Raw genomic sequence first — 14,879 nt, 5'->3', positions numbered from 1 at the left:
AGGTTATATTGATCTATATGTGATTACAATAATAGTGCAGTTAATGCTACAGCTATTCATTTATCTGACAACATTAGTAAAAAAATATCTTTATTTTAAAATGTCATGCCATGTTATACCACAAATGGAAATGTGTGTGAAATATTATAAGGATCATTTGAGATGATTTGCAGTTACCTGGTATTAGACCTTGTAGTGTCCGGTAAGGGGAGGGGCCCATTGCACCAATTTTACTTTCGGGGTTTCAGGTGAGTTTGCATACAACAAATTATGTACTGACACATATGAACGCTGTTCTCATTACTTTAGCTTCAGTCCCTCGGTTATCTGCATCATGGCTGCACCTTTCACTCTGCTGGTTTTGTGCTGCACATTCAGACTGAGCTGCACTGAGAATCCACCTGAATGGTTCCACAACATTTCTACCAGTCTTTTCGATTTGTCTGGGGACATTATGCTCGGAGGGCTCTTTCCCATTAATCAGCTCTCCAGCAACCTCAGCCAGAGGCGGGAGCCGAACAACATCAGCTGTGAAAGGTAAGAGATCATGTGAAAAACAGCATTTCTGGGAAATAATGACCCTATTATTTGAGATTCTGCACAAATAAGTATGTTTTACCCGTCTAACAAGGCTTTTACTTTGTTTTTTATCTGCTTGTGGTTCCACAGTTTAGATGAATTTGGATTGGGCCTCACTCTAGTAATGAAATATGCAGTGGATGAGATCAATGCAAACCAGATTATGCTCCCTGGCATAAAGTTGGGTTATAAAATCTATGATACATGCAGACAATCTGCCGTCGTTGTGAGGCCCACCATGTCTTTCCTCACTGCAAAATCGAACAAAGAGCTATCTGTGGAGTGTGATTACACAAACTATGAGACCAGCATATCAGCCGTGATTGGTCCTCTTAGCTCAGAAATGGTGTCCATCATAGGGAAGCTTCTGGGATTCTTTCTGATGCCGCAGGTTTGGCTTCAAACACATTCACACTGATTTGAGTTTTTTCTCAATAAATATTCCTCATGTTAAAATTACATTTTCAAAGTGAGGCTAAACATTTGCCTCTACAGTGTCCGGCAAAAAGTTGATTATTTTATCTCAGAGGGATGTGAGCCTCAAATTGTGAGAACAAGATGAATACTTGCTGTCCTACAGCGCAAGCTGTATCACAGAGAAATATTAATTTGTTCTTCATTATTGTCATATATTAACATCTTGTCATTTTTTACACTATAGTTAAATATAAGACCCATTTGCTGTGCAAATTATCTGCAACCTCAGTAAATGTGCCTCAGGCCTTGTATTTCAATAATGTAGAATCAGTGGGGTAATATTCAAAAGTGGTATAATACAACTTTTCTCACTTCAGGTAAGCTTCGGTGCCACCAGTGACAAATTCAGTAACAAGCTTCTCTACCCGTCATTCTTCCGTACGGTGCCCAGTGACAAATGGCAAGTGGACGCCATGGTGCTCCTGCTGAAGGAGTTCAACTGGAACTGGGTGGCAGTGGTGGGCAGTGAAGAGGAATATGGACAAGGAGCTGTGCAGGAATTTGCCAAAACAGCAGAAAATATGTCTGTCTGTGTGGCTTATCAGGGACTGATTCCAGTGTATACTGACCCTGAACCAGCAATAGAAACCATCATCAACAATATCCAAGCAACCGATGTTGAAGTGGTAGTGGTCTTTTCTCTCTCAGTGCAAGCTGAACAATTTTTTAAAGAGGTTAGCAAAGCACTTTAGACAAGTATTACGTGTAATAGTTTGTATTCAATTCACTACCAATGATTCAATCCAATCTACTCCAGGTCATCCGGAGGAATGTAACTGCTGTCTGGATTGGCAGCACAGGTTGGATCGTCAGTACTCTACTTACTACGCTCCCTAATATCCAAACAGTCGGCACAATCATTGGATTCAAGGACAAGACCCAGAACCTGGACCTGCTCACTGCCTACACACAGGAGCTCTTCACCAAACTGAGTGAAGAGAGGGCAAAGACTACCGTTCCAGCACAAAAGTCCACAGGCTTTCCTGACAATCCCTGCGCACAATGTCGGAACCTGTCACCTGCTAACATTAGCACGGTGATGGGCTCTGGTGTGAAGCACACAGCTTTCAGTGTGTATGCTGCCATCTACAGTGTGGCACAGGCCCTGCACAACCTGCTGGGATGCAATTCAACTGCCTGTGTGCAGGGACCGAAAACCAAGATCCTTCCCTGGAAGGTGATTTATTTTTCTTTTGGTCTGCGATATAGCTGATTTTGATTTGGAATCAAAAAAATGTTTAACAACATTGAGATTCATTTGTGAATAACATCTTATTTTGCAGCTGTTGGAGGTTTTAAAGAATACTTCTGTAGACATAAATGGAACGCATTTAGAGTATGACAATGATGGCAACCCAAACATAGGATACGATATGATTGAGTGGGTCTGGAAAGCTTCGGGTTTAGATTTTGTAGATGTTGGAAACTTTCAAGGACAACTGTACATCAACAAAACCCTCTTCAAGTGGCACACTGCAAACTCTGAGGTAATTCCAGCAATTTATTAAGAAATCATTCTGAACTTTTGAACATGTATACTTTAAAATCTTTGTGGTTAGCTTCCGCCTGATCGTAATCCAGTTTGTGTTCCTGAAATGTTGTCGTTGTTACCATAACAATCCAACTTTAATGGCACAACTTTTGCAGGTTCCTCAGTCCACCTGTTCAGCAGCATGTGAGAAAGGCCAAGTCCGCAGAGTCAAAGGCTTCCATTCCTGCTGTTTCGATTGTATCGACTGTCTGCCGGGAACTTACCGGGCAAATACAGGTAATGTGGTATCTGTCAAATACTTGATCTTTATTTAAAGTAATAGTGGAGCATTTCAGGAAATCTTTTCTTGACTCATGTCACTCATGTCCCCATGGTATTTCTAAGCCTGCAGCCAGCAGCCAGTTTTTTTAGCTCTGCATAAAGACTGGAGACAGCACAAAACGCTAGTCTGATTCTATCCAAACATAATCCTAAAAAAATTAGTGAGCTTTGGAGGTGCTAGTAGGCAGATTTGTAATACATTCATACACAGACAGGCTATCTGTTTCTTCCTGCCAATCATCTGCTGGCTGTATCTCCAGATTGAATACACAGACATGAGAGTGATAGATGGTGTGCTTGTTAATCAAACCAAATATCATGTTGTGTTTTTTTCTGACTCATAGACGACATCCAGTGCACAAAGTGCCCACATCGTAAATGGTCTTCGACACGCAGCAATAATTGCACTGAACCCACCTTTTTTTTTTTGTCCTGGGACACGCCTGAGGCTCTGGAAATTACACTGGCTGTGGTGCTGCTAATGGTATGTCAGATTTCAGTGGGTGTTGTGTTCCTGAAACATCGGAGGACCCTGTTGGTAACAGCCTCGGGGGGAGCGCTGAGTTTTGTGGCTCTGCTTAGCCTGATGGGAGCTTGCCTCAGTCTGCTGCTCTTCCTGGGGCAGCCAGGGGACGTGGTGTGCCGTCTTCAGCTGCCCCTCACCTCTATTTTCCAAACAGTGGCCCTCTCCATTATGACGTCCATCTCACTGCAGGTGAGGAATGACAGATAAAATACAAGAATGTAGACAACTGTAGGAAAAATTAAAGAGCACACATTGTGATCTGGTTGCAAACTTGTCTTTTTAAACAGATTCTGTACGTGACAGAGTTCCCAAAGATGGCCGCCTCTCACCTGCACACACTAAGAGGCCCTGGAAGCTGGCTGTTTGTGTTTGTCTGCTGTACAGTGCAGGCTGGTCTCTGTGGCTGGTTTGTTCAGGAAGCACCTTTTCTGTCGAAATTTGTGTTAGACATGGAAATAGACTTTGAGAGAGCATTTCTGTCATGTCCAATGTCACCCTTGGTTGGATTTGCTGTAATACAAGGTTTCAACGTCGCAATGGCCCTTATATCATTCATGTGCACCTTCATGGCAGCAAAGCCTCTTCATCAGTATAACCTCGCCAGGGACATCACCTTTTCATCTTTGTTCTACTGTGTGATTTGGGTGGCCTTTATTCCGATCTACATAGGTTTGAATCAGAAGAACAGGTCTATCGTCCATGTTTCTTTCACCCTGGCAAGCAACTTGGGATTGGTGGCAGCCTACTACTTCCCAAAATGCCACTTGCTGTTGAAAAAGCCTGAGCTCAATACAGCACAGCACTTTTGTACCTTCCTAGAGGGTGCTCCAGTGACGCAGGCTCAGGAAGAGTCGGTGAAATAAACTTAAGTGCAGTTTTATGAATAAAAACTCAAAGTATCTGTACCATATCTGTCATATATCTTGTAAATTGTAATCTGCATGCTTTATATGGGAACAAAGAATGTTTGTGAGTGTCACAAACTAGTTTAGGCCAACAGTATAGGTTCCTATATTGTAATGTGAATATGTTATTGTGAAAACCACAACACAGCTCAAATTTGCATTTTGTAATTGTTCATTATAATAAAGGGTAGAAATGTATTGTTACCATTGCTACCATTGCCATGTCTATACAATATAAAGCATTTTAATATGGCTGGTCAAGCTGGAGGCTTGGAGTATATTGTGTAACTGTTTTTAGGTACAAAACACATGATCAACATACTCAATATGATGCATTGTTATTTAGGCCCCATACCCTCACAGGTGTTTTTTTAGTTGATTTGCTGATTAGACCAACTCAGGTTGGAGTTACTGTATGCTGGGATTTAAGTGAAGTCAGGTACTCAGAAGCTAAAGATACATTATAAATTGCCCCAAAACCAAACTAACAGGAAAGCCCCTGAAGTCATGTATTTTTTTATTTTATTTTACTTTGTGTGCATAAAATTAGTTATATACATAGATATTTATTTCTGGACCTTTAAGGAACTATTTAACACTGCCAGAGGCCATTTTGCATTTCAGAGGGAAATATTGTACTTTTTAGTCCACTATGTTTATTTGTATATATATATATATATTTATATTATTTATATTTTACTTATTATTTAATAATAGTAATTAAAATCAACAACAATTATATTGATTCACTGGGGTAAATCCTCAAGCAACCCTGCATTAGCTGCAAAAATAAAGTCCAACCATAATCATAATTTAATATCCAATGGGCTATTCTGCAGTATACTTTATTTTTTGATACTTTAAGTATTGTTTTGATGCTAATATGCTTGTTTTGTTTTGAGACATTTCAAATGCATGACTTTAACTTGTAACTTGGAAGTATTTCTGAACTTTGGTATTGCTACTTTGACTTAAAACCAGAGCCGTATAACGAGAGAGTTGCATCAACAGAAGTACAAAATACTTCGGTACAAACAAAAAAACAGAAGTGCACTTTTTGCGAATTAATAGTCAATACATTAATTGACTATTCATATGGAGCAACGATATATGTATGACATTAATTATGTGTTTTTAATAGTACATTTGAATCATATTTGGGGGTTTAGTGCTAGTAACAGCTTGAGTTTAGTGCCTTGTTGACATATGTTAGACTAAAGTTATTGTGTACAGTAAGAATCTGTAACACTTTACTTTAAGTGTATTATATAAATATGAAAATAATATAAATAATGAATATGACTATTCATTTCTATGTTTAGCAGTGAATTGTTCCTTCCTTGTTTCTCAGGGTCTCATGTCATGAGATTCACAAGAACACTCCTCCTCACGGTGAGTGAGTGTCGAGGACACTTTGAGTTCCACCCATCCATTATCCGTAACCGATTATTCTAGTCATTGTCACTGCTGATCAGCAGGTGACACTGGGCGAAGGCAGGCTACACCATGGACAGGTCACCAGACTATACAGACAAGGGCCATCCTAGCCAATCAAACCCGGGTCCCTTTTGCTGTGGGGCTATAGTGCCCCTCGCCACTACACCACCATGCAGCCCACACTTTGAGTTAATAAGGTTTATTGAAGGGGTCAAATGGTTTGAATCAAATGCTTTGAGGGTGACACGTCTCTCTGTCACACAACCTTTTTTTTTTTTCACTGAGAAAGAGCAATACAAGTGAAATACAGCAATATAGTTACAATGCAATGCCACTTCTAATTCGGAAGCGTTCTGCTTTGTGGGGAGTATTTACCTTGTGCTGGACATACGGAATTAGGATATACCAAATATGGTCCTTCTCTGCACATCTAGACATGTGTGCAGATGCCGTTGGATCATATAAGTAGATGTGAGCTACTGCTCTTAGCTAATGAAGGTCATCTCCTTAGAATTGTGAGTAGCTGTGCAGTCAACCCCTAAATCAGTGCTCATACACAAGCACAGTACTGAATAATCTTTGAGACCAAATCCAACATTATGATGATGTGAGTTTGCCAGAGCTCTTAAGAGGCTGAGTAAGGACATGCAGGTTTGAGGGTAAATGATGATAACAACAGTGACGGCGATGAAGGTGCAGTGATGAGAGTGATGATATAGTGAAGGTAAAAATAAGAAAAACAACTATATCTCTTCATTTTTCTATTACCATTATTTATGGTCAAACAATCACCACATTCTCATTTGTCCACGATATGCGGAGATGTGAAGTAACGTACTAAGTATATGTGCTTTAGATTGCAAATAAACCATAAACATCAAATTAAATGAAAAGCATTAAATACATTTGTATCAATAACCTAGATAATTAGCAAATACACAGGCATATGTTTAGATACATTTAATTTAACATATACTGCTATCTTCTGGTAGAGAGGGTAAACACTTTAACCCTGCGTCTTATTACTTATTTATTCATATTTATATATTTCTTATAATGTTACCCTGCTATGTGCTTGCATGATAGACTGTATATAAGAATGTCTTGCATATGGTCATTGCTTTGACTTTTATTTTGAAATACTCTTATTTATTTATTTTTACCTGTCTAGCTTAAAGTCTTTTAAAAAGAGAGTTTGAGTTTGGTGTTCTGGTTTTTTCGTTTCTGGATTCAACATCAAAAACTGGAAACTGCCGTTTTAAAACGAACTCTCAAAACGTACTCTGACCTCTTTACTCAACCTGACCATGAGGAACTTCCGGTCCCAGGACACTTAGCAACGGTTGCTAACAACTCAGGCTGCTGTGAGCCTGTACTGCGTGGTGGCACTTGGGGGTTATTTTTTAAACATTAAACTGGTGAGATAAATTCTTATTTGTCCTTAAAAGCATTTCAGATACCTTTCATATGTTAGTTAACTATAACCAAGATACATATTTAAAGTTGTCCATAACAGCTAGCAAAAATCATGGCTACTTTGTTTGGTTTAGTTAGCCAGCTAACGTTAGTTATCTATGTTATCTAGATTCTGTATCTAGATTCTGTAATATGCTCTGTAATATGCTGACAAGATCAATGTTAATCAAATGCTGCTTCCAGACAATCACTGAAAGAAAACATTTATAACTCATTTAGTCTTATATTCAGCTTGAGGTTTGAAAGCTGAATATGAGATTAGGTTGGATTTAATTTAAATGTCAGAGGAAAATGACATTTCCACAAGTAAAAGTTTAATATTTTCTGCAAACGTCACTTTACTTTTTTTCCGGTAAAGCCCAGTGTAACCATGCCACGTGGAAAATTGGCGACTAGTGCCCGCTCAGACAGCAGTGAGATGGATATTGATGGTACAGGTAATATTGGTTATGTTGCTGTCAACTAGATATTGATGCTCTCTTAGTAATAACATTTTGCCAGTTGCATGGTTGAAACAGTTATAATGTGCATAGGAATTTTTTTTTTTAAAGCAGAATCAGAGATAGCCAAACTGCAGAGACAGTTCAGGATCATGGAAAGAGATCGACAGGTCTACAACATTCAGGCCCGGGAGCAGATCCGCAAACAACAGTGAATAAGCACTACGCCTACATCACATTGTCAACTGTGTGTGTGTTGTTGTTTTTTTATTCGCCTGATTGGTTGTTTATGTAATATGGATGAAGGCAGGAGATAGAGAAGCTGCTGAAGGAGAAGGAGGACCTGCATAGAAACCTTGGTGCATGTAAAAGCTTGTCACGCCAACAGCAGGACAGTGAGGACACTCAGAGTCTTCGTGCTCTGCTGGAGCAGAGAGACACTTTAGATGAGGAGCTGTGGAGAGAGAAGCAGTGTCAAAAAGAGCTAGAGAAAGAGGTACATTTAGTCTGTTCACTCTATATAATACTATACATGTCTTGTTTACTGATATTTTTGGTCACAAACCACGGTTTATGTCACGTGTCTGTAATGTAAGCAGATTACAAACACGGAGTTGAAGCTGGCAGAATTGAGAAAAGAGGAGGTCAGTACTGGGGACACACAAAAGTCTGAGTTACGGCGGACTCAGAAGGCCATACGCACTCTGGAATACAAACTGGACAGAGTGAGTTGTGAAAGTCATTCTCACAAAATGGATCTCCAAATATTATCGTGTTATCAAGTAATATTGTTGTTCTTTGTCGATTTTTACAATGGATAGCATATCTTCACATGTACTTATTTTCTATTATTTTAAAGTTTGTTAACGTTCTATGTCCCCTCCAGTCCTTGACTCGCTTCAATGAGCAGCTGACCAAAAACAGCCACCTGAGAGAGGAGCTGCAGACACTTCATATTGAGCGCATCCGTTTCCAAAATCTACACAATAATCTGAACAAGGTCAGAGGTCACACAATACATGATTCAAAGACATGTTCGTAAACTGGTTTTCCACTCGTCACTGTTTCTCGTATGTTGTAGGAACTTTACGATGCCCGCAAGAAAATTGGGGAAACTGTCAACCTGTCCACTGTTGCCTACAATGCCAGGTCAGATTTTCGACGGTTGTGTCATAATATGTAAGAATAAAAATGATATGCACGTCATTATCTTGCTTTTTTTATTATTTATACCTTTGTACTTCAGGGTGGAGGCTCAGTCCAAGATGACCATGATAAGGGAGAAGGCAGTGAAGGACCTCGCCCAGTACAACATTGAGATGAAGGAACTGGAGAGGGTTATTGCACATGAGTTCAGCCTGAAGGAGTTTATGACCAACAAGTGCAGCGAGGGGAGCGGGCAGGATGAGGGCCATGAGATGGGACACAAACTATGTAAGACACAGCCACTGTGTTGCAACTAATATTGCTGTTTCGACAATATTAATAATTACGATAATGGCAAAACTGTTAGGACGATAATAACGCCAGCAGTGATTATTCAATGTTTATTCAGTGGGGAGTCCCACCAATTATCAGCTTGTGCTTTATAAATGCCCCGGCACAGTCTCATGCAATATCCAATGTGGTCTACATGTAATACAAATATAAGGTCCTTGTGACATGATTTTGATACGATTCAAAAGCCTGATGTAGCAACATTAAGAATGTGAAAAAAGAAACAATAACACTGAACCCTGGACACTGCAGATCTAATTTCTATGTAAAAATCTAGAGAAACTGTGTTTGACTTATCAACATCTATTCGTCATTACCTGTCTGTGCCAAGCTGTTCACTGACAAATCAGCGTAGCGTTGCAACTGTACAGTCTGTCCTGCCAGCGAGTCCTTGAACAATGTGTTATGACCTGGCCCAAGTGGCCATAACAAAAGGCAGACACGCCATATGAACAATTAAAAATAAGCTTTATCTAACAGAGAAAGTGCAATTAAAGCAATCTAGACCAAATTAAAGGGTTAACTTTTAAGTATTTGAAAAATGGGGCGTGGATATTAGTAAAGTATGCCACGTGTAGTGTGCTTGAATGGAAGATGTGGGTGAGGGTGTTGAAAAGGTACATGAACAAACTAAAGCCACATAACCAAAATGCATGTGAATGGTCAGCCAGAGAGTAGACAGGGGAATCAGGCAGCAAGCTAAATGACACAACGGTGATAGAACCAAACACGACACTTTTCACAGAGTGTGTTAACTTGTTTCAGCCACTAGTAGTCAGACATGGAGACGCACTTCACACGCACGATAACATGAGACTTGACATAGACTTGCTAAAAATGACTTGTGACCAACTCTTGGCTTGAGAGGCTAGAGGGATGTGTTAGGTTATAGTAGATTATACAATGTTACTTGGAGACAGAGTGTAATTATACAATAACCATAACTGTTATTGAAAAATAGGTTAGGCTTATTACTGCATGCACAATAATGTTAGCAATATTTTCCTGTTACCCTGAGTAACATTGGTCTATATAGATTTTTTTTAGGGGCAAAATACAGTAATTTACCTTAAAGTAAAGTAAAGGGAAAGGTTTATATTGTGTGTTTTTTCCTGTTGCGTTTTTTCCTATTGCAAGAGCCTGTTTAAAGTGATCATATGCAGAAACAAAAATGCTGATACTGTATGTTAATAGATAAAAGAGTGATAGTACAGTACACGCCTTATATATGGCTGTTCTAAGCAGACTAGATGGCTCAAAGACTTGAGACTTGACTTGGACTGCTAGTAGCAACACTGATTACATAGGACCAATCACAATAAATGAGAGTTTGATGTACAGATTTGCATTGTTGATTTAGGCTTGTCAAAAGAGGAATTTGTGAATAAGAAAAATGTCGGTTAACATCATTCATAGCAGTAATATTTGTTTGTCTAAGTGTCAGAGATGAAGGAGCAGAGGAGGATGGACTCGGGGGAAGAGTCGCTGGATGCTCTAGAGGAGGTGTTTAAGAGGATTCAGACAGTGACAGGGGAGGACAACCTGGACATGCTGATCACCAGATTCATCCAGGGTACGTCTTACCAACATAGGCTGACTGTTTCAGACAAAAATGTATGTTCTTTGTATATGTATTGTTGATTTATAAAGAACGACACCATAATGACATCTCTTTCCTTTGACAAAAGATTATTGTATGATGTTTTTTGGAGGAACACTCAGGCTAAATCAATTCCCACTTTGGTAATAATCAGTTTCAGTCGGAGAGATTTAAATGTATCTCTCTGTTGTATTGCTGTGTTGCTGTGTAGTTGAAGACCAGAACTTTGCGCTCTTCAACTTTGTAAATGAGCAAAACAATGAGGCACAGGCACTGAGAGATCATATCAGCAAGGTGAGTGATTCCTTTATCTACTCTCATTTTTAGCTTCACAAAAAATACTCATATTCAGTACAACAATAGAGCAGGTATGCTTAATTCCTTGTTCACAAAGTTTGCAAGCAATCAGTTATTAGTTAGTTCAGAGTTATAGAGTTCATACAAAATCATAGTAAGTTCTAGGAAATTAAATTAAAGTTGTTATTTCTGAGTGCAGTTAGAGTGAGTGAAAGGGAGCATGTAGTATTCAGTGTTGTTGGTTCACAGAAAGTATCTATATATTCGAATGTCTATGTGTAAATTTGCAGACACAAGCAGAGATAGAGCGGTTTCGAGTAGCAGGTTTGCAACAAGAGCAGGATCATCGCTCTCTGCTCCGAGACATTGAGGAGCAACAAAAGGAAAGCGAGTCTCAAGCTGAAGACTATGAAAACAAAGCCAGCATCATAAGCAAAATCCTGGACCAGATTAAAACAGGTTTGGCATACAGCTAGAAAATAGGTCAATATTATAGATATTGTCTTATATTTTGATATCCTAATATTGCACAAATGTCCTCTCCTGGTTTTAAAGGCTGCATTACAGAGTCATGTAACTTACCAGACTGTTCTATCATTTGCCTTAATCCACTTAGTCATTATATCCACATCACAATTTAGTCAACATCTCATTGTCATGAATATATCAAAAATAAAAGAAGTGTCGACAGGCAAGCATGCAGTTCAACACATATAGAACAATATCCAATTGTAAATTGATAATCACTGAAAAATTACATGGGTTTGATTCGAGCAGTTCATTCAAGCAAAACCTATTTTCTCTCAAATATTTTTTGATTCGTCATCATCAAGACTTTACAGATATATGTATATATATATATATTCATCACACATAAGCAAACACAGACAGTTCCAAGTAATCCTGATTATGGTCTTTCCCATCTCACAGGGGTGAACAGCATCTTCTCTAAAATGGATTGGGACCGCTCAGTGATCGAGGATATACTGGGCTCCTCCACAGGGATCAGTGAGAACAACATCATGTCCTACTTGGGTCTGGTGGAACAGAAGACCAACGAGCTGCTCACTATACAAGCTTTCCTAAATTCTAAAGTAACCAGTCAACCTGTGGTTCTGTCTTTACTTTTCTTACAGACGTTCCTGTTGTATTTCTGCCATGTAATGTAATGTGGCTCTGTATGTGTGGCTCTTGCAGGATCTAGAAAAGGTCTACAACCCAAAAGACCTGGCCAAATTTCTTTTGGGTCAAAATCCAGAACTGCTTCAGCAGAGTGTTAGCATCCAACCTCCAATCAACAGGTCAGACTTTTATCTGTTCAATTTGATACCCATGTGTTTTTAATTAGTAAACCTATACATACATTTAAACACCTTGAACATCCGGTTGATGAGTGTGTCTGTGTTGGTTGGACTCCTCAGTGTGGAACATGATGCTGAAGAGTCTCCTGTCACTGATGAGGAAGAACGACCACTTTCACAGGGGGAACTTCGCAAAAGAATATTAAAAGGGGTGAGCGCAACGCTAAGTGCCAATCATGCACTTCAGCGATTGTTTATGCTTTTCATCATGATTCATCTTTCCTGTACTTTGTTCATTCTTCTGAATACAAATAATAGGTTTTGCAGAAGGAGAGTTCAGCCCGGCAGGCAGCAATCAAAGCCTCAAAGATCAGCCAGCAGTTTGATGGCAGACAACGCTCGCTGGAGGACGCATTAATCTGACACATTGACCTGATGCTTAAAACGGGGTCCTCGTCATATGCATCTGAATGGCTTGCTTTTATTGTTAAGCATAATATAGATCAATGAAGGCCATGGCCGCTGATGGAACTAGCCTGATTGGCCATTTTGAAAGGTTGCAGCTTGCACATGTAAACATTTAAACCTTAATTATGTTATGTATGTCACATTTTATGATGAATCATTAGCATGGCCTTTTACAATCCCTGTATGTTGGTGCGATTTGTTTTGTTGGAACTAATTAGGTCTGGAGCTATAAAGATGCCTTTTCAGATTCTGGTAACCAGCTGTCCTTTTGATGTGGGACTTGCCATCTGGCTTTGACTATACAATCTGGTTGCAGTACAACCCTCCCGCACTGGCAGTGTTTTCATTACATGATAGTTGCTGCTATGCTCACACGGAAAGGTTGGGGGCAGCAGAACCTTTTGTAATTCTAATTGGCATGCTGAGCCCTTGAGTCTGTGTTTCCAAAAAGGACATGAGCATTTAGCGCTTCACTGTACAAACTGATTTTTTTTTGAAAATGTTGTTGCTATAATAATGCTGATTTTTCTCAGATGTGTTTTGCTATATCACGCTCACTTTTATGTGATCAATTTGTAGAGTAGGCTTGCCACATTGTCTTCACGTGTAGCACTAATATCAGGAGCGTCTGTATCTTTTTTTCTGTCAGTGTGGCTCGTAATGTGCAAGGATAAAAAAAACTTCACTTTGATCCTCATGAGTTTCAAATGTCATCTTATCCAAACATCCTGGGGCGAGCCTCTGGTCTGGAAAAGATGGCAGTCCCTGCCGCAGAGAGCAGCTTCCTCTGTACAAATGAGAGCATCGGGACGGGGAACTTATTTTAAGAAACATTTTTTTTTTTTAACTGTGAAACAATTAACAAAGGGTGTTGCTATATTTAGCTTTAAAGGTCACCCTGATGCCATCATAGCTTCTCTTCTTTTTTTTATCATTGACTGTTCAAGGAAAGAATGATTTGTCAAGTGTACCTGCCCAAACAATAAAGAGACATATCGGTCATTATGTTAAAAATCTAACCTGACTTGTGTGGTTATAATTAGCTTATCTGTAAAAGGTTATTTTTCCGGTTTTGACCTCAGCGATTTTGGGGAGTGAAACTGTTACTCTTTAAACATTTATGACTGAATTGCCAATGGTTTGCTCAGGATAATCCTCCTTGCAGTCTCAACTGTGTGGCTATGAAAACAGATTATCAGAGATAAAAGAGCGCTGTGGAAAGGCAGACGGGTGGCGATGGTGGGAGATGAGATGGAGGAGGCTGCTTTCTTTGAAATTCTACTCTCACTTAGCCCCCTCCACTCCCAACAAACGCTCTGTGCACACGGCTCTCTGCATTGCCATAGAAACCTTCCTTTTAATCACAACAGAAACCTCATTTCCTACTGCTGACAAAAGAGTCTTCATTGCCTGTAGAGACCGCCTGCATCAGCCATTTCCAAGGCCCGCCCCCTTCTGCAGGCTGTACCTACCAGCAGCAGCAGCTTTATTTACCCTACCCTCTCCATATAAGCACATTTTCCACCTTTTTCTCTTCCTCTAGCTTTACAGTTGCCTCATTTTCTAGTGCACCTTCTGCTTCGCACCTTGTAATCATGTCATTTTAGTCCTTCTTTTTTATATCAGCTGCAGGCCGTTGAGATTGTTGTGATAAGTTCAACTTATCCTCATCAAAAAGTAATAATTAACTGTTAACTGTGGAAAAACCTACACACCGAACCACACCAACAGAAACATGCAAGAACAGGTAGCGTTTCTCCACACTCATCAAGGAACTATACACGCTTGTTCGTGGCCTATTCATCCGTTCCTCGTCAAACTGGTATACAATGTCAACTGCAGCAGCCTATGTCCTGTAATAACCATTGCGTTACTCACAGTTCAACTCAACCTCTCAACAAAAATGAATGCTGGAATACATTTGTATCAAGCCACTTGCAGTTTATTATGGATTGTAAAGTTCTTGTCAACTTTCATCTCACTACAGCCAAAGTTTTCAGCGTAATGCCCTCCACTTAATATCTCTAGTCGTGTTCTGATTTGGGAACAAACTGTGTTAGCAC

At 39.6% G+C, this 14,879-nt stretch overlaps 2 protein-coding genes across 2 annotated transcripts; both read left to right on the top strand.

Moving 5' to 3' along the window:
- Positions 1 to 334: 334 nt before the first annotated feature.
- Positions 335 to 4,258, top strand: LOC117730500 (taste receptor type 1 member 3). Its single transcript, XM_034532232.1, has 8 exons — positions 335 to 537; positions 670 to 970; positions 1,374 to 1,730; positions 1,814 to 2,233; positions 2,340 to 2,543; positions 2,704 to 2,824; positions 3,214 to 3,584; positions 3,683 to 4,258. Exons 1-8 carry the CDS (start codon positions 335 to 337, stop codon positions 4,256 to 4,258), a joined length of 2,553 nt encoding a protein of 850 aa, XP_034388123.1.
- A 2,827-nt stretch (positions 4,259 to 7,085) lies between these two features.
- ccdc114 (coiled-coil domain containing 114) lies at positions 7,086 to 12,771 on the top strand. The gene is made up of 15 exons (XM_034533945.1): positions 7,086 to 7,155; positions 7,572 to 7,650; positions 7,765 to 7,864; positions 7,960 to 8,149; positions 8,253 to 8,378; positions 8,540 to 8,653; positions 8,735 to 8,802; positions 8,900 to 9,087; positions 10,589 to 10,723; positions 10,962 to 11,044; positions 11,338 to 11,506; positions 11,978 to 12,141; positions 12,245 to 12,348; positions 12,469 to 12,559; positions 12,667 to 12,771. Exons 2-15 carry the CDS (start codon positions 7,584 to 7,586, stop codon positions 12,769 to 12,771), a joined length of 1,704 nt encoding a protein of 567 aa, XP_034389836.1. The 5' UTR covers positions 7,086 to 7,155; positions 7,572 to 7,583.
- Positions 12,772 to 14,879: the final 2,108 nt, after the last annotated feature.

Source organism: Cyclopterus lumpus, chromosome 5 (assembly GCF_009769545.1).
Source record: "Cyclopterus lumpus isolate fCycLum1 chromosome 5, fCycLum1.pri, whole genome shotgun sequence".
Classification (NCBI taxonomy): Eukaryota; Metazoa; Chordata; class Actinopteri; order Perciformes; family Cyclopteridae; genus Cyclopterus; species Cyclopterus lumpus.
This window is presented reverse-complemented; position numbering and strand designations above follow the sequence as displayed.

What these genes read in the sequence shown, in the direction of transcription:
- LOC117730500 (XM_034532232.1), top strand. Translation starts at nt 335, where the DNA reads ATGGCTGCACCTTTCACTCTGCTGGTTTTGTGCTGCACATTCAGACTG. An exon ending in CTGAACAATTTTTTAAAGAG is followed by an intron (nt 1,731 to 1,813) that starts GTTAGCAAAGCA and finishes AATCTACTCCAG; the next exon opens with GTCATCCGGAGGAATGTAAC. An exon ending in AACTTACCGGGCAAATACAG is followed by an intron (nt 2,825 to 3,213) that starts GTAATGTGGTAT and finishes TCTGACTCATAG; the next exon opens with ACGACATCCAGTGCACAAAG.
- ccdc114 (XM_034533945.1), top strand. Translation starts at nt 7,584, where the DNA reads ATGCCACGTGGAAAATTGGCGACTAGTGCCCGCTCAGACAGCAGTGAG. An exon ending in GAGCAGATCCGCAAACAACA is followed by an intron (nt 7,865 to 7,959) that starts GTGAATAAGCAC and finishes ATATGGATGAAG; the next exon opens with GCAGGAGATAGAGAAGCTGC. An exon ending in TACACAATAATCTGAACAAG is followed by an intron (nt 8,654 to 8,734) that starts GTCAGAGGTCAC and finishes CGTATGTTGTAG; the next exon opens with GAACTTTACGATGCCCGCAA.